The 17,895-nt window shown below is 44.0% G+C and overlaps 1 protein-coding gene across 2 annotated transcripts in view; it reads right to left on the bottom strand.

Annotated features, from left to right (window-relative positions):
* The window catches only part of LOC117454923 (AT-rich interactive domain-containing protein 1A-like), a 109,829-nt gene that overhangs the window by 52,922 nt on the left and 39,012 nt on the right, over positions 1-17,895 (bottom strand). For both annotated transcript variants that reach the window (XM_034094204.2, XM_034094205.2), the window contains 2 exons: positions 16,691-17,378; positions 12,419-12,526 (listed from right to left, as the gene is read on the bottom strand). In XM_034094204.2, the coding sequence (XP_033950095.1) occupies positions 12,419-12,526; positions 16,691-17,378 (796 nt within the window). The remainder of the gene's footprint in view (positions 1-12,418; positions 12,527-16,690; positions 17,379-17,895) is intronic.

Genomic DNA, 17,895 nt, shown 5'->3' with positions numbered 1-17,895 from the left:
AGGGAAACGTGTTATTCTTCATTCGTCATCAGACTGTCTGTTTAGATTGTACTGTGGGCAATACTGCATGTCATTTTGGTCATGCCAATAAAGCTATTTGATTTAAATTGAAAGAGGGGAGAGAGGGGGAGCAGAGTGTATGTGTGTGTGTGTGTGTGTGTGTGTGGGGGGGGGGGGTAATATAGAGGTTATTTCATAGAGTGAGAGTTAATTTCATTGTGAGGTTGCTTTCATCCATCCAGCGAGAGAAAGCAGAGAGAACGAACAGTGCTGCAGTCAGCCTCAGTCTTTGTGCCGCAAAACTAGCTCAGCCCAGCAGAAATGGAGGCAGAGGGGAGGGGTGTGTGTGTGTGTGTGTGTGTGTGTGTGTGTGTGTGTGTGTGTGTGTGTGTGGTGTGTGTGTGTGTGTGTGGTGTGTGTGTGTGTGTGTGTGTGTGTGTGTGTGTGTGTGTGTGTGTGTGTGTGTGTCAGAGTGTGTGAGCGAGCAAAGTGTTCTCTGTGAGCAAAACAGGGCTAGGGTTTTTCAAGCTGGGAAACAATTCCACTGAATGCAAAACAACACACTTTGTCAGCAGATTGAATTTTCTCAAGTACATTAATTAAAAATCACACAGAGGAGAAAGAAAGAAAGGAAAGGGTGAGACAGAGAGAGAGAGAGAGAGAGAGAGAGACGAGCTAGAGGTAGGGAGGGAGGAGGGGTGAGAGTGAGCGGGCGAAAAAAAAGCCCTGGAACGTGAATAAAAGCGTTCGCTGAACACAGGAAGCTAACGGCCCCCAGAATAGCAACAGGAAACCAACCCCGGACTCTGAGTAACGTCAAAACAAGGCTGCTCGGCGTTATGAAAGCTGATTTACTGAGAGAGAAGAGAGGGGAGGGGGAGGGGGGGAGGCAGCAAGGGAGGGAAAGAGAAAACAGAAACAGGAACGAGAGGCAGAGAGTGGAATATGAATATATATATATATATATATTCATAAAAACAGAAAGAAATGCAGCAGAAAACCCGAGTTATATTGAGAGAGGGGGGGAGGGTTGGGAGAGAGAAAAGTGGGCCGGGCTTCCATCAGGATGATTGCTCCAGAGCTATGTCGCAAAAACAAGCTTAGCTGCAGCAGAAGAGAGGGCTGGGCTGAGCGGGGGAGAAAAGATGGGGGAGAAAAGTGGGGGAGGAGGAGTTGATCAGCAACGAGCCTGGAAGATCCCTCGGTTCCAGATCAGGAGACTCGGCTCATAACATTAAAGGTCATTAAGGAGGGGGGGGGGGTTGTTTGTTGTGAAGTGGGTGGTCCCTGAGCTTTAAAAATGCACCGGGTAGAAGTGAATGTATGAATAAGAGAAGGGGGACATTTAAGGGATATTTTAAGGTGAGAGAACTCGGACAAAACTAGGATTTCTTTGCTTGTTAAGGAAATAAAAGTAGACTGATGGAAGCAGGAAAGATGTCCTTAATCTAAAAAAACACATTTGGAGAAGGGAGAGTTGAAGGGGGATATAAACTACGATTCTTTTGCTTATTCAATTCAAGATCAAAGCTACAGTGTAGATATATCAATGACCATCTTTCATGGCTCCTCCAACAGTGCAACACAATAAAACGGATAAAATAGTTCAAGTAAATACAAATAAAATGGAATAGAAATAGTGCAAGAAAAGTCTATATACAGGTAATATATAATATAGTAGCTTATTAAGGAAATAACAGTAGACTGATGGAAAAGCAGGAAAGAATGTCCTTTTGTGTAGGGAGAGTTGAAGGGGCATATTTTGAGGTGAGATAACTAAACTAAGATTTTAAACTAATTAAAGAAACCAAAATCAACCAATAGAAAAGCTAGAATGCATGCCCTGAATCAAGCGAGCGTAACGTAAGCATGAGTCATCTTCTCGAGAATGTATATATTTTTATTATTTCTTAAAATCAGAGCATATGCCTCTCTTATACTCCACATTATATATTTTTTTACTTCTTAAAATAAAAAGCCCTATTAAAGCAAGTTCAGTGTGCATTAACCAAAAATGGCCAGCTTTCAAAAGGCTTACTTAAAGGGGACCTATCATTATGTCTTTTCCTCCGTACCCAAATCTCTAAAAACGGGGAACAACAGAGCTGATCCAGATTTGCGTCCGATATGACGTAATATCTGAAATGTGGACCCACGGGCCAATCAGAAACGTTGCTATCAGAAACAATGCCCGACTGTTTTGGACGTAATATGGTCGGTGTTTGCATTAGCGTCGCTAACACTCAGAGCTAACCTGTACTGGAGAGCATGTGTGTGAAGAAGCAGGAAGTAGAAAGGAACTGGCAAGAGAGAAAGCCTTTGAGCTCCAGACTGTTTCATAGATAATTCTTGATAATAAAAAATAAAGTTTACAGTGTTCCTTTTACGAAAGCAATTCATGTTCTTAAGTTCATTTGAATTACTAAAGTATGGTTGGTTTTCATGAGATATTGTGTAGCCAAATATAAATCAAGCATTTCTCAAGGTATATATGGGGGTTCAAGCTTGCTATAGCCAAACGCATAATCATTAAATCTAAATTACTACTATTGTGAAAAATGTAGTTTATACAGTGAATGTATATGATGTATTGGACAGGATAGGGTTAGGATATTTAAATGTTAAGCTAGAGCAGCGTTTCTCAAAGTTTCTCAGAGATGTGATAGGTGGGTCGCGAATGGACGCAAGATTATTTTTTTATTTCTTAATAATTTGTTTGGACCTCAGGCCGGAATCGAACCTGGGTCCTCGCGGGCGGTAGTGGACTGTTACAGCCGGAGACTCGCAACGGAGGCGGATGCGGTACCGGCGCTGTGAAAGTCCACGGCCCACCTATGCCAGAGCCAGCGGCCCACCAACGGCAGCGGCCCACCTATGTCAGAGCCAGCAGCCCACCAACGGCAGCGGCCCACCAACGGCAGCGGCCCACCAACGGCAGCGGCCCACCAACGGCAGCGGCCCACTGGGAAAAGTCCCGAATCTCCCGATGGCCAATTCGAGCCTGCTCACACACAACTGAAACCGAAATACAGATGGGCTCAACGCCGAGCATGACTTGAGAGGCATTATCCAGCCTGTAACTGCGTTTTGAAAAAATGTGTTGCTGTTATTATTGACTGAAGTTATTTGTTATTGATCTTATTTGTTATTATTGACTGAAGTTATTTGTTATTGATCTTATTTGTTATTATTGACTGATGTTATGTGTTATAAGATGACGTTATTTAAATACATTTGACAATTTTAAGCTTGGCCTACCATTGATAACACAATTGCATAGTAGGCCCGTTTTCTATATGTTTGGAACTCAGCCCATTTGAGGCAAGGATCGACACCATTGCACTTTCAAATTCTCTATTTCAGAACTGTTGTTATTGATTTTCTCTGTTTTGGAACTGACGTCAGTTGTTATAGACATATTGTTATAGAACGATACATTTGACAATTTGAAGCTACCATTTTATTGGAGCGATGAGGAACGTGGGGAATGACAGAAGAAGTTTGAGAACCACTGAGCTAGAGGGATTGTTTTACTTCTAATAGAGAAAGATATTTGGTTTGACGTACGTGTTTGCGTTGTTAAAGCACCAGATAGTGTTGAAAATAAAGCCAAATATACTCCGATTCCAGCTTATTTCTAACCTTGATTACACAACGGCTAAAATTAAGCATTTTCCAAATCTTTAAAGATTTTGTATCAAACCCTGAAAAGTGTTAAACTAAAGTACGGCTAAATAAAAAGGTACCACTCCATTACAGCATTGTTCACACAGAAAGTAGACTAAACCCCTGGATCGCCCTTCAAGATAAAGCCCCTCCAGATGAAGGGGTTTGGCGGTTTGCAAAAATAAATATGTGTGTGTGTGTGTGTGTGTGACCAACATGTGACCCTCCTCTCGAGTCTGGAGCACATTCAGCCACATCAGAAAAGTAGAGCATTGTAACCAGTGGGCGGCTCTGAGTGGGATTAGCTTCCAAACTGGAGAAAGGAGGTACAAAAGACCTGAGGAAAAGGACAAGGAGGAGATTTGGGAAGCTGGTGGCGGTCGGGCGCTTATTCCCATGGGAGAACACGGAGAGGAAGTGTCATTTCCAGAGGGAGAATGAAAAGCCAGATTCAGAGAAGAGCCTGATACCAAAAAAGGACATTATTATTATTCCTTATACCTAATAAAGACACTTGATTTTCGAGATCTAGAAGTATCTTGAGGACTGCCACATTGGTGTTGCCAACATAAAAGGCATGTTTTCGTCACCATAATTACACCATTTCTCGAAGCCAGAATCTGTAAAGACTAAAATATTTGGCGGATTTCCCTGTTTCCAACCCCCTGTGACTGAATCGCAAACGCTTCAATCTTTGAAAAATAATCAAACCTAAGCTTAAAATGCGTATTTGTTAATCCAGATCGCTTTAATCCACACATGTCATTGAAAATGTAGCAAAAAAATTAACACTAATTAGACTCTGTGAAAACTATTTAATTTTACACTCTCCAGCGCAACTTGGAAACGATGAATAACTGGGCTGAGACCAAGAGTCACGTGGCCTGCAGGCACAGAGCAATAAAGAGGCAGTAAGTATAGGTTGTTAAATGTTAATAATTTAATCTGTATAGCATGTGGAAACCCCATATTTTTCTACAATATTGGTACGAAACATTGGGAAAAGGTTGTTTTGGGAATAGCCCCAATTCAGTTTATTCCCAACATTTTTGTTAAATTATCTTTTATGGCATTATAACTGTGTTTTAAACTTTTAATGCACAAAAGGAATATTTGAGCCCGTTTTCCAAAGAGGTGCAGGACACGGTACAAAAAACAATCATCCCAATATTACTAAAATGACACCATGCATTAATGATTAAGTCCATAATATGGTGCATTGTGCTCTCAATTAATTTCCTTCTCCTAAAAAATGTAAATGTCTTATAAGATTATAACTATAAAAGCACGCAGACTTGTACATTGTATCTAGGAATAGACAATAAATCAAAAATGTATTTAAAAAACACAATATTGAAGCTGAAGAGATATTCAAGCCTACCAATCAATGCCTGTTTTGATACAGGTCCTCATCGTGATGCAAAAATTAACAATCCGTCCAATATTGTTAATCATTTCCCAATTGTAAAATCAGTCAAAGATAATCCCGATAATTAGCTTAGTTTAGCTGCAGTTGCTTGTTGTGCCGTACTCACTGTCGGTTGTTTTAGATTCGTGTCTACTATGTAAAGGAGGTTTCCATGCAGACAGCAGCAGCTCTGAAGAAGCGTCGGCACGGTAAATGCTCAACAGTTAAACTGTGCGCTTGTGTCCTGGAGCAGAAACCAGTTCCACCTGCTCAGCTAGTTCCTCTACGGCTGCCTTTCACTCCCCTCCTCCGCAAACCACTCCTCTTATCCGCAGACTTTTCTCAAACTGACTGTTGCTTCCTCTACCTGATTTCTTCCAGCCAGCACTGAGCCTCCTGTCCTCTTTTATTCCCACCTCAACAGACGCTGGGTTTTTAGCACCTGGCTCAAAACAGACCCATCTGTGCTGTGGATGTGTCTGGCTCCGAGTGTGAAGATACTAAAGAAGCTAAATGGCTGCTTACTTACCTCTCTGGATCGGGGTTTTTGTTCCAAGGCATTTTCCCATGTTAAATAAAACCTGGAGATGAGTAACACACAAATCCCGGCAGGTGTGTTTTAAATGTGCTTTTAAAGTGATACATATATGGTTAATTTAAAGGTCTCCTATCATGCAAAATGCACTTGTTGATGTCTTCTCTACATCAATGTGTCCCCGGTGTGTCGGGGAACTCTCGCAGCGTCAGAAAATAAAACCCTCTCTCTTTTCCTCCGTACCCAAAGCTCTAAAAACGGGGAACAACGGAGCTGATCCAGATTTGGGTCCGATATGACGTAATATCTGAAATGTGGACCCACGGGCCAATCAGAAACGTTGCTATCAGAAACAATGCCCGACTGTTCTGGACGTAATATGGTCGGTGTTTACGTTAGCATCGCTAACACTCAGAGCTAACCTGTACTGGAGAGCATGTGTGTGAAGAAGCAGGAAGTAGAAAGGAACTCACCTTGTGGTGTAACCGGCAAGAGAGAAAGCCTTTGAGCTCCAGACTGTTTCAGATCCTTGATGATCCATGATATGGCGTTTCATCACGGCAGCATTTAGTTTAGACCGTAGCTGCCGGGTCCCGCATAAGCTCCGCCCCCTCCTTTTTTCATTTTGTATCAATTATTTTAATAAAAAATAAATAAATTAAAAAAAAAGTTTATACCCCAAATCAGCACTTTTGAAACAGGAAGTGAAATAGAGGGATATGAGGCATGGCTAGAATGATCTGTTTGGTAATTTGAGCAAAACACTTCATAGACATGTTTTTTATATATTTGTATATATCTATGCTATTGCCTAAAAATAGCATGATAGGTGCTCTTTAAGATTAACTACCCAACAGCTACTAACAGCTACTAACTGCAGTTATTATGTTTATTGATCCGTCATTCAATTAGGAATGAATACATTTAAGATAGAAAATCTGACACAAATGGATTTTGTAATGATGCCTGCTAATGAGACGGGTAGAAACGAGCATGATGGCTAGCTTAGAAAAGCCAAGGGCTGGATACGGTTTGAGTTGTTTTTCAATACACCAAAAGTGCCAAAACAATATTGAACTGTCAGTATTTCAAGGTAATACTTTTCTTTAACAACATATTTAAAATATTATATATTATCTCCAAACAAAATCCTTTTATTTATATTTTACTGAATTCATTTAATTATTTCTTTTATTTTCTTTAAATGCCTACAATAATTTTTTTTCGAAAAACCGCAGTCTATAGAATATAATTGGGAGGGATGAAACCCTCTTTAATGGTCACACATGCAGAGCACACAGCGAAATGTGTTCTCTGCTTTTAACCCATCCTAGCACCAGGAGTCTAGTACCAGGAGACTAGCCCCAGGAGACTAGCCCCAGGAGACTAGCCCCAGGAGACTAGCACCAGGAGACTAGTACTAGGAGTCTAGGACCAGGAGTCTAGCACCAGGAGTCTAGCACCAGGAGTCTAGTGCCCCAGGAGTCTAGCACCAGGAGTCTAGCACCAGGAGTCTAGCCCCAGGAGTCTAGTGCCCTAGGAGTCTAGCCCCAGGAGTGTAGCACCAGGAGTCTAGCACCAGGAGACTAGTACCAGGAGACTAGCACCAGGAGTCTAGCCCCAGGAGACTAGCACCAGGAGTCTAGCACCAGGAGTCTAGTACTAGGAGTCTAGCACCAGGAGACTAGCACCAGGAGTCTAGCACCAGGAGTCTAGCACTAGGAGTCTAGCACCAGGAGTCTAGTGCCCCAGGAGTCTAGCACCAGGAGTCTAGCACCAGGAGTCTAGCACCAGGAGTCTAGCCCCAGGAGTCTAGTACCAGGAGTCTAGCCCTAGGAGTCTAGCCCCAGGAGTGTAGCACCAGGAGACTAGCACCAGGAGACTAGCCCCAGGAGTCTAGCACCAGGAGTCTAGCACTAGGAGTCTAGCACCAGGAGTCTAGTGCCCCAGGAGTCTAGCACCAGGAGTCTAGCACCAGGAGTCTAGCACCAGGAGTCTAGCCCCAGGAGTCTAGTACCAGGAGTCTAGCCCTAGGAGTCTAGCCCCAGGAGTGTAGCACCAGGAGACTAGCACCAGGAGACTAGCCCCAGGAGTCTAGAACCAGGAGTGTAGCCCCAGGAGTGTAGCACCAGGAGACTAGCACCAGGAGTCTAGCACCAGGAGTCTAGCACCAGGAGTCTAGCACCAGGAGTCTAGTACCAGGAGACTAGCCCCAGGAGTCTAGTACTAGGAGACTAGAACCAGGAGTCTAGAACCAGGAGACTAGCACCAGGAGTCTAGCACCAGGAGACTAGCACCAGGAGTCTAGCACCAGGAGACTAGCACCAGGAGACTAGCACCAGGAGTCTAGCACCAGGAGACTAGCACCAGGAGTCTAGCACCAGGAGTCTAGCACCAGGAGACTAGTACTAGGAGTCTAGCACCAGGAGACTAGCACCAGGAGACTAGCACCAGGAGTCTAGCACCAGGAGACTAGCACCAGGAGTCTAGCACCAGGAGACTAGTACTAGGAGTCTAGCACCAGGAGTCTAGTGCCCCAGGAGACTAGCACCAGGAGTCTAGCACCAGGAGACTAGCACCAGGAGACTAGCACCAGGAGACTAGCACCAGGAGTCTAGTACCAGGAGTCTAGCACCAGGAGTCTAGTACTAGGAGTCTAGCACCAGGAGTCTAGCACCAGGAGTCTAGCACCAGGAGTCTAGTACTAGGAGTCTAGCACCAGGAGTCTAGCACCAGGAGTCTAGCACCAGGAGACTAGCACCAGGAGACTAGCCCCAGGAGTCTAGCACCAGGAGTCTAGTACCAGGAGTCTAGCCCCAGGAGACTAGCCCCAGGAGTCTAGCACCAGGAGTCTAGTACCAGGAGTCTAGCCCCAGGAGACTAGTACCAGGAGTCTAGCACTAGGAGTGGATAGTGCGTTGGTGTTCGGATCAGGAGGGCACAGGTTCAAACCCCACTGCATGTCCCGGTGTCCTTGGGCAAAACACTTCACCCCAAAGTGCTCCTGTGGGGATTGCCCACAGTATTGAGTGTGTTAGTCGCTTTGGATAAAAGCGTCTGTGTGACATGTAATGTGATGAGAAATCGTTTAAAAAAATTATCCCTTTCAAACATATCTTTCGCTCAAAAAACTGAATGAATGTTTCCAAATCGTGCAGCTCTAGTCGAGCGTGTATTCGATGGAAAAATGCTATCTTGCATAATTTCTTAGGATTTCCCCGGCACAACAGATTCTCCTGGCATCGCCTCCTGACACCCGCGAGGAGTCAGCAGGAGGAAGAGGATCTCCACCTTAACCAGATTAATGTCTCTCACAGCCAATCACGAGGCGCCAATAGGGAATCCCCGTGAAGTCGGAGTGAGATAAATAAAAATAGCCCTGGCCTGGCAGCTCGGCCAATGGCTGAGCCCGCTGAGAGATGTATAAATAAATAAGAGAAATAAATAAAAGAGTAGGGAAACACATCCTGAGGGCATCCCCTTCTGGCATAGACACTCTCCCCTCCCTTCCTCTACAACCAATCACTCACACTATTCCAAGTTATTTGCTTGCACTATCTCAATCCCCCCCCCCCCCTCCCCCGCTCTCACTTTCATTCTCTCTCATTAATGATCTCATTTCTCACTCTCCTTCCCCGAGGCCCAGAATGAGGTTAGCTCCGCAGTCTGACCTATAAACAGAGCCATGGAAACTGCAACGTGTTACAGCGAGACACCTCTTTAACGGGAGGTGGATATTTGGGGAGGGGCTTCTCTCTCCCTTTTATTTAAACCAAGGCGCTATCAGACGCCATATTTACTTCATTTCAAACAATGTTTTTTCACACATATTTCTTTCCCTTAATTTCGCAATTTCTTCCCGTGACAAGTCAATAGAAACCTGGACCGCTCGAACACGCTCAATATTAAAAGAGGCTTTATTGATCTTTTGGGGGTTTTCCCTTTCCTGTAGTGTGTTACAGGAATGTTGGCAGACTTCAGTAACATGTCACTGATTTAGCAGACGAGGGTAAACAGAGCTGGGGTTAAACCAGTCCAAAGTACTGACCTTTCTCTACTAAAGCATGCAATGTCCAAAGCAGATATCGCTCTAAAAGGCAGGATGTGTCCTTAACTTGCTCTAAATAGGTTGTGAAGCTTTATTTAGAACTTTGGTAATTGATTGCAAAGTTGGCCCAAAAATCTAAATGTTACTCCATGTATCCAAATATTTTCTTCACTTGGACTTCAACCTTTGGTTTTTGATCATTCCTACTAATATCTTACTCCTGTAGGGTTACTTTTGCTATAAGCAGTGTTTCCCATACATTGATTTATTTGTGGCGGGCCGCCACAATTAAATATCGTCCGCCACAAATGGATCTCATAAAAAAAAAATATATTATTATCCTTTTATTTTTTTGGTGGTCTAATGGATAGTGAGGTGGGTTGATGATCGGAAGGTTGCGAGTTCAAATCCCGCCTGGACCACCACTAGTGTGCCTTTGAGTAAGGCACTTAGCCCTCGGTTACTCCAGGGAGAATGTCCCTGTAATTGGTCATTGTAAGTCGCTTTAGAATAAGGCGTCTGCTAAATGCCTAAATTGTAAATTATATTTTTGGGAGAATAAACCCCACAGATCCTCAACTCCGGTGTGTCTCACTCATTAACAACGCAACACAGAGCAACAACAACGTTGTCTACAGTAGCCATGAACTCGCATATATTATCTTATTTGAGGGGGGAGTGGATGAGTGGACCACCCGAATAGGTTTAGGGGCCTTTGGCTTTTCTTGTCGAGGGGGGAAACACTGTATGAGATTTAATATATATAACATTATATATAATACCGTATTTCTTTTATACTTCATGGACATGTTGTCTCAAATACATTTGGCCTGTTAAAACCGTTATAATTTGGTTCTACTTATTTATACTTAAAGGTAGAGTAGGTAATTCACTTCAGAAACACTTTGTTATATTCCATGGGATGCTCTTAACATCCCGATAGCAATGAATACATGAAGTGCTTTGACAATAAATACATCAATAGAAATGTCATCTGTGGAAGCCGTGGCGCTGTGAAAAGCACGACCAATCATCTGAGCCGGCCCGGCTAAAGTAACTGGATGGCCTACCTGCCTGTCAGCCTTCCTTCTGTGCACAAACTTATCTCGTGCCCTCATTGGTCGCGTGCGCGTTTGTGTGTGTTGGAGGAGGGGCTCTGTGAGGAAGGGGCAGATTTTTTTTTTGGCTGCGTATTTTCAAATTCTTGCGCGCTCGAGCTGGTTTCTCCGTTCTTACCTACCCTACCTTTAATAACATGTTAAAAAGACGCATTTAAAAGCATTTTTTAAGGGTTTCTGACATCCGCCATGTTTCACACGTCCCAAATTTTCTCCCAGTCTCAGACATAAGCTAGTTTTCCTCATAATTATTCAATGTAACATTTCAAGCGCTATAGAGTGCCGCAGTGACGCGTCCTAAAACCCGGAAGTAAGCTCCTTCCGGTTCCTTCGACAGAAACCAAAGCAATCTCTCCATAGGGCTTTGGAACACAGCTGGAAATAAGGTCTGTGGTTGAGACACATTGAAGAGACGGATCACGTTTTGTTCAGCCGGATAATCTCCACATGTCTGCCCTACTTTTATCATTTTCGAATCATAAATCTAGTCGCCAGAAGCTAAATGCTAACGTTATGCTATGAACGAGCTACAGCCGGGTCGCGTCTTCAACGTCACGCCGACTTCAGATCCAGATTCAAACTATAGATTCTAGATGGAACGAGTTGAAGCGTTTTTTTGAACAGTCTGCAGGAGGCAGGGACTGGCTTTCAAGCAGCACAGAAACTAGCTTAGAGGAGTGTTCACGTGTTCGGCGTAATGACGTACAACGGCCTCCACGACTTCTGTAGTCCTATTCAGCCACTTGGTAACAACCATCGTTTCTCAGACACGTCCACTCTTCAGATCCGTCTCTTCAATGTGTCTCAACCACAGACCTTTCTTCCAGATATCTTCCACAACCCTACGGAGAGATTGAATTGCTTTTTTGTCGAAGGAACCGGAAGTGGTGACATGCTAACGTACTTCCGGGTTTTAGGACGCGTCACCGTGGCCCTCTATAACTGTGTATTTTAGGGACGACCCAATATCAGTCGATGTCCTGCTTGTTGACTGTCATCGATCTTTTGCCAAAACACATAGGATGACATTGACCTGTGTCAACGGCCATGTTTATCTACGGTGTTGTGTCTATTTCTTCCTTGTTGTTTCAGATATCTGCTCCCTGACCAGGGCTGGAATACTCAGCTGCTGATTCGTGATGTAAGAGGGCAACAGGTGTGGAGAGCACGTTGTGTTTTTTGTTTTGCTTCCAGTGAGCAGCTGTTCAGAGAAATACGGCTCTGCGACATTTGTCTTTGTTGTGAAAACATGCGTCTGACCTGACATCAGTAATATATGTTTTGTTCTCTAAATGTGGGCTTAATTGAAACACTATGATACATAGCCTTGTATTTATTTATTTTACTTGTTATGTGTTTGACATGTTTTTATCGGAGTTATTTTAAGAGATAATTCACGTGAAAGAAGCTTGTCCGATTTTTATGATTGGTGGGCATTCACCGTGTTATGAAAGGCTTTTAAATTATGTTTTAGTTTCTACATATATAGCAACATCAACTAACGTGATCAAGAAAACAAGTGAATGAGATTTTCTACTTAGAAGGAGCAGTTTAGCATCGTCTGAATTGGCTTAAAATACATATTAAAAAGGGCAAATCTTTAGGTGTTTGATGCCCATGAAACCCAGCTAAAAGGGTCTTACCGGCAGACTGGAGGGCCGCCCCTGCATGCTGTCCTCCTGGCTGCTTTTATTGGGCTGGTTGGAAGGAGGAGCGCTCGACTGAGAGCTGAACGAGTCCTGGGAAAGCTCCTGTTGTGGCGACAAGAAGGAGATAACATAATGTAAAACTATTAATCCAAACCAACGTAAAGCAAGCGTCTTCAACGGACGTTTTTCACTATAGCTTAAGTAAAGAGCAATGACCGTATTTAATTTAGTCTTCATTTACATTATTTAATTGCATACTCTGTTTTTGTACACATCCCATATTCTATTGCCATGTATATAGACGTTTTGCACTACTTTTTATTTTGTGTTTTTGTATATGTTGCATTGTTGGAGGAGCTCAGAGGCCTGTACTACGAAGCCGGATTTTTGCTTAGCGGCTAACTTCAGGGTAAACTCTGGGTTTCCGGTCCTACGACGCTGGTTCTCTTTTTAGCGGCTAGATCTCCATGGTAACTGATGCTGAGCGGCTAGCCTGCTCCGGAGCAGGTTAGGTTGCAGGCTAAGAGATCCACTCAGTGAAAGCACCGCCTGCTGACCAATCAGAGCTCAGTGTGCGGAGTTTAAAGCGATCAAGTCATATCACAGGAGAAAGGAAATACAGAAAAGCTGCCGTCGCAGGAAAGACGGCCGGCAAAAATCACCGACTGTGTGAACGTGAACATGAATAGAATATCACCTCCATCTCCAGAGCAATCTGACTATTATAACATTAGCGTTAAGAAAGCTTACTTAAATATCGGCCTCAACATCAGTAACCGGATCAGAGTACATTAAGTACAGTCCGCGGCATATCACTTCATAATGTATCATATATCTCCTGATCTGAGTCAGCTGAGCCGTATCTGGCCGTGCAACACTCACAGCGTCACATGCTGGATGCAGAAGGATTATTTTAAGCAACACATTAAGTTGACGAAACACTCGAGACAAATGTAATTAAAGTCAGATCGTGTTTTAGACGGGCAGTGATATCATAAACCTGTTAATGTACGCATTCAAACACGTGTTCTGTTCCAGCTGTATTCACCTTGCAGGTGCAGCTCTGAGGCTTTGATCCTGATCAAGTGTTTAAGTCATGGATGTTTAAAGTTTAACTTCTTCATATTTGTCTAATATTATAGTTCACTTTCATTCAGGAAGTATGACGCTGCGCTGTCATGTTTGTGATTGGTCAAATCATAACTAGAGAGGGCACCTCGGGCGTGAGTTACCGAGTTGATCACCAGCGTCGTAGGACCGCTTAGCGAGAGCCCGATTGTTTTGGATTAGGTAAGCCGGGTAACTCAAACATATCCAGGTTATGTTGAACCGGCTTCGTCGTACAGACCTCAGTTCAGAAGACTTTTTTTAAAGAACATGGATAAACATTCATCTGATGGCATTTTGCTAATTATTTATCTAATATATCATCTTCCATGTACTTGTATAGACTCTTCTTGCACTATTTATATTCTATTTGTATTTACTTGCACATCTCAAAACATTCTCTTGGACTACTTTATCTGTTCTACGTCCTATATATATATATATATATATATATATATATATATATATATATATATATATATATATATATATATATTCAGGTTGCTCTGTTGGAGGAGCCTAACCCCGGGATTCCAGCGGGTCCGTTTGCACCGTGGTTTTGGTCCGACCTCCTCCAGCGTCATACCCAACCGGGCGCGTTTCAGAAGCGGAGCGTCTTGCCTGCCGGCTCGCAGTTGTTGTTGATTTGGGCATACTTCCTGGACAGGCTGCTTTGTATAGACAAAGTTAATAATACTTGTAATAGTCCAGTTATAAGCGACATGAATCAAAGATGTGTTGCTGTATTTTAGTGGTAAAAAAATGCATTCATCATCATAATTATTATATATATATATAATTTACACAGTGCCTTTAAACCGGAGGAGAACGCTGGCATTTCTCCTCCTACTTGAAAGACTACGGAGGGATAGGGTCTGCAAAATTACCGGTCCACTTCCTGCCCGGCGCTATGCAACGCCTCGCATCGAAAATAGACCAGCCGCGTATTTCTAGCGGAGCCCAGCGCCAAGACGCTTCTGGCCGTAACTCGGCGCGTCTGGTGGAATTGACTAGAGTGGCCGCGACCGCTGTGAACGCCGCGGCGCGGCCGTAGCGAGGCCATAGGCGGCCCCGGTGGAATCTAGGGGTGCGTTTTTCATTGCCATATCCACACTGTAGCTAATGTGTCAATGACAATAACGTCTTGAAACTTGAAATGCTTCTCTGCCATGCAATGCAGGAGTAGTTCGTTCTAAATCGTACTATTCATTCAACCATCTTCCTGAAATGAAAAGCAGTTATGTTAAAAAAAACCTATGTGCATTTCGATGGTCATTTACAAAAGCCAAAATATGACCAAAAATGCACAAGACCAGAGTCAAACCTAACTCCAGGGATATTGCCGTTGTATATAAAACAAATGTGATTAACTTTTCCCTAAGTCAAACTTGCGTAGCTCTAAATGCAGCAGCTTCCCTTTAATGATCACTGTCCATTCAGCCTTTCTTTGGCTTCCAGTGAAGTCCGGGATTGATTTTAGGATTCTTTTAATCACTTATAAGCCACTACATGAAAAGCTCCTGGCTACCTCGCCCAGCTTCTGGTTCCAGTGAGCAGCCACTTTGCTGCAAAGCGTGCCAATCCAAGAACATTAAGGCTTTCTGCCGTCGGAGCATTGAGAATTTGGAAGAATCTCCTCGTCCATTTCTTCAAGTTGGCTTTCCTTTTATTTATACAGAATTTGTCTTACCAACATTGAGAGAGAGAGAGAGAGAGAGAAAAAGAGAGAGAGGGAGGTCGAGAAAGAGAGAGGTAGAGAAAGAGAGAGAGAGAGAGGGAGGTAGAGAAAGAGAGAGAGAGGGGTAGAGAAAGAGAGAGAGAGAGGGAGGTAGAGAAAGGTAGAGAAAGGTAGAGAAAGAGAGAGAGAGAGGGAGGTAGAGAAAGAGAGAGAGGGAGGTAGAGAAAGAGAGAGAGAGAGAAAAAGAGAGAGAGGGAGGTAGAGAGAGAGAGAGAGAGAGAGAGAGAGGTAGAGAAAGAGAGAGAGAGGTAGAGAAAGAGAAAGAGAGAGAGAGGTAGAGATAGAGAAAGAGAGAGGTAGAGAAAGAGAGAGAGAGAGAGAGAGAGAGAGAGGTAGAGAAAGAGAGAGAGAGCAAGAGAGAGAGAGAGAGAGAGAGAGAGAGAGAGAGAGAGAGAGAGAGAGAGAGAGAGAGAGAGAGAGAGAGAGAGAGAGAGAGAGGAGAGAGAGAGAGAGAGGGAGAGAGAGAGATTTGCAAGTTGCATAAGAACTGGTAAGATAGCAGGGTTTCCCACACGGGGCCGCTCAGGTATATTAACGGCCGCCAAAGTATAATTCGGGAGCCATTTAGGTTTAATCCAGTAACCCTGCTGCGAGGTTCACGAGCGTGCTCACTAGCGCAGCTCCCCAAATGCAGATGTTCCCCATAAATGTTAAAGTGACGCCAGGAACAATATTTCTGTTTGTCAAAAGACATGAAGACACTATTCATTTCCCCTTCGCTCTAATGCAGGGATGTCAAACTCGAGGCCCGGGGGCCAAATCCGGCCCGTGACTTCATTGCATGTGGCCCCACAAGAGCGTGCAAAGAATATAATATGTTTATTATACGGTTACATGAAGGGTTAGCTGATTTACAGAAGCACGTTGCCCATAAACTACATATCCCACAATGCATTTTTTTTTTTCAGAACGTTGCTTTTTTTTGAAAATTTGACTTTTTCCCCCTAAATTTCACGCTATAGTTTTTTAGTTTTTACTTTTTTTCCAGAATTTGGCGTTTCTTTTTAAATCATTTTGTGACATTCCCACCGAAGACAATTATTTGCCCTTCTTCTGCTTTCAGACGTAGTTAATTATGAAGTTATTACCCTATCCCATAATAATCCAATGCAGGGGCAATAATGTTATATAATACATTATTTTAAATATTTATATCGTCTTAAAATTACAACCGGCCCTTTGAGTGCAACCATAATTCCAATGTGGCACGCGATGAAATTGAGTTTGACACCCCAATGCATGCTATACATTTGATTATAATCCTTCCATAAGTTCAGGGGTTGATCTGGATGTTCACCGAGGGCTTCAATGTTCAGCTTTTTCGATTTCTTGCGCTTTATACTCGTCATTTGTGTTAGTTTTATTGTTTGGTGCATCCTGAACACAGGTTAATTCCCATCAGCAGTGTGAGGTGTTATTACCTGAGGAGGAGGGGGGAACCTCTGATATGGAGACTGTTGTTGTTGTTGTGGTGGCTGTTGAAGAGGGGGAGTCTGGGAATAAGGGGAATGTTGCCCCTGTTGCGCCTGTTGCCCCTGTTGCGCCTGTTGCCCCTGTTGCCCGTGCCCTGGAGGTTGCTGGGCTTGAGACGGTGTTCCTCCTGGTTGTTGTTGCTGCTGTTGTTGTTGTGGGGGCTGTTGTTGCTGTTGTTGTTGTTGTTGTGGGGGCTGTTGTTGTTGTTGGGGGCTCTGCTGTGGGCTCTGCTGTGGGGCTTGCCCTGCTCCAGGAGGCTGTTGATAGCCAGGTTGACCTTGTGGACCCTGTTGACTCTGGGGTCCTGGTCCCTGTTGAGCCTGTGGAGGAGGAACGTAGTTTGGCTGTCCAGGCTGAGTTTGGGGGGGCTGGTTGTAGGGAGGTTGACCTTGAGGAGGGCCATGGGGACCTTGGGGTTGTTGGTAAGGGGCTCCTGGTTGTCCGTGTTGTCCAGAGGCCTGCGATGGGTGTCCCTGTTGAGGGTACGGAGCTCCAGAGACGCCCTGAGGCTGGCCTGCGTACGGAGGCTGCTGCTGCTGTTGTTGGGCAGGGTGGGGGGGGGGCGCCGTGCTGAGCGTAGTAAGCCTGACCCTGCTGGCTGTAGCCCCCGGGACCCTGCTGACCATAACCTGACATCTGGAGGAGAAAACAGAACATTTAGTTTAAGAGGGTGGTGACAACTGCACAGCACATCACCAGGATCCTTCCATGGAGGATCTTTACTCCCAGTGGCTCCGAAAGAAAGCCCTCCGGATTATCAAAGACCCCCATCACCGGTCGGGACTAAAACCACCAGACTCGGGACAGTTTCATCCCACGGGACATAAGACTGTTAAACACCTGAACTTTTGAAAGAACATCCTCATCCGTTTGCAACTTATATATATATATATATATATCTCAATATTCCAATTGCCGTATATAGACTATTCTGCACCGTTTCTATTATATTATTTTTTATTTTATTTACCTGTACCATTTGATCTGTTTTATTGTGTTGGAGGAGCCTGTGAGCTAAGATGTTCATTGTCAACCACACTGTAGCGATGCACTCATGGCGGCCGTGAAAACTTGAAACTTGAAGACACGGGATGATATGTGGGTATTGTCCACAGTAATAACTGTTGCCGACAAGTGCCGCAGGAAAGCTGAT

Source organism: Pseudochaenichthys georgianus, chromosome 11, assembly GCF_902827115.2.
Source record: "Pseudochaenichthys georgianus chromosome 11, fPseGeo1.2, whole genome shotgun sequence".
NCBI classification, from domain to species: domain Eukaryota; kingdom Metazoa; phylum Chordata; class Actinopteri; order Perciformes; family Channichthyidae; genus Pseudochaenichthys; species Pseudochaenichthys georgianus.
The sequence above is the reverse complement of the archived record's forward strand: the minus strand, read 5'-3'. Positions and strand labels throughout refer to the sequence as shown.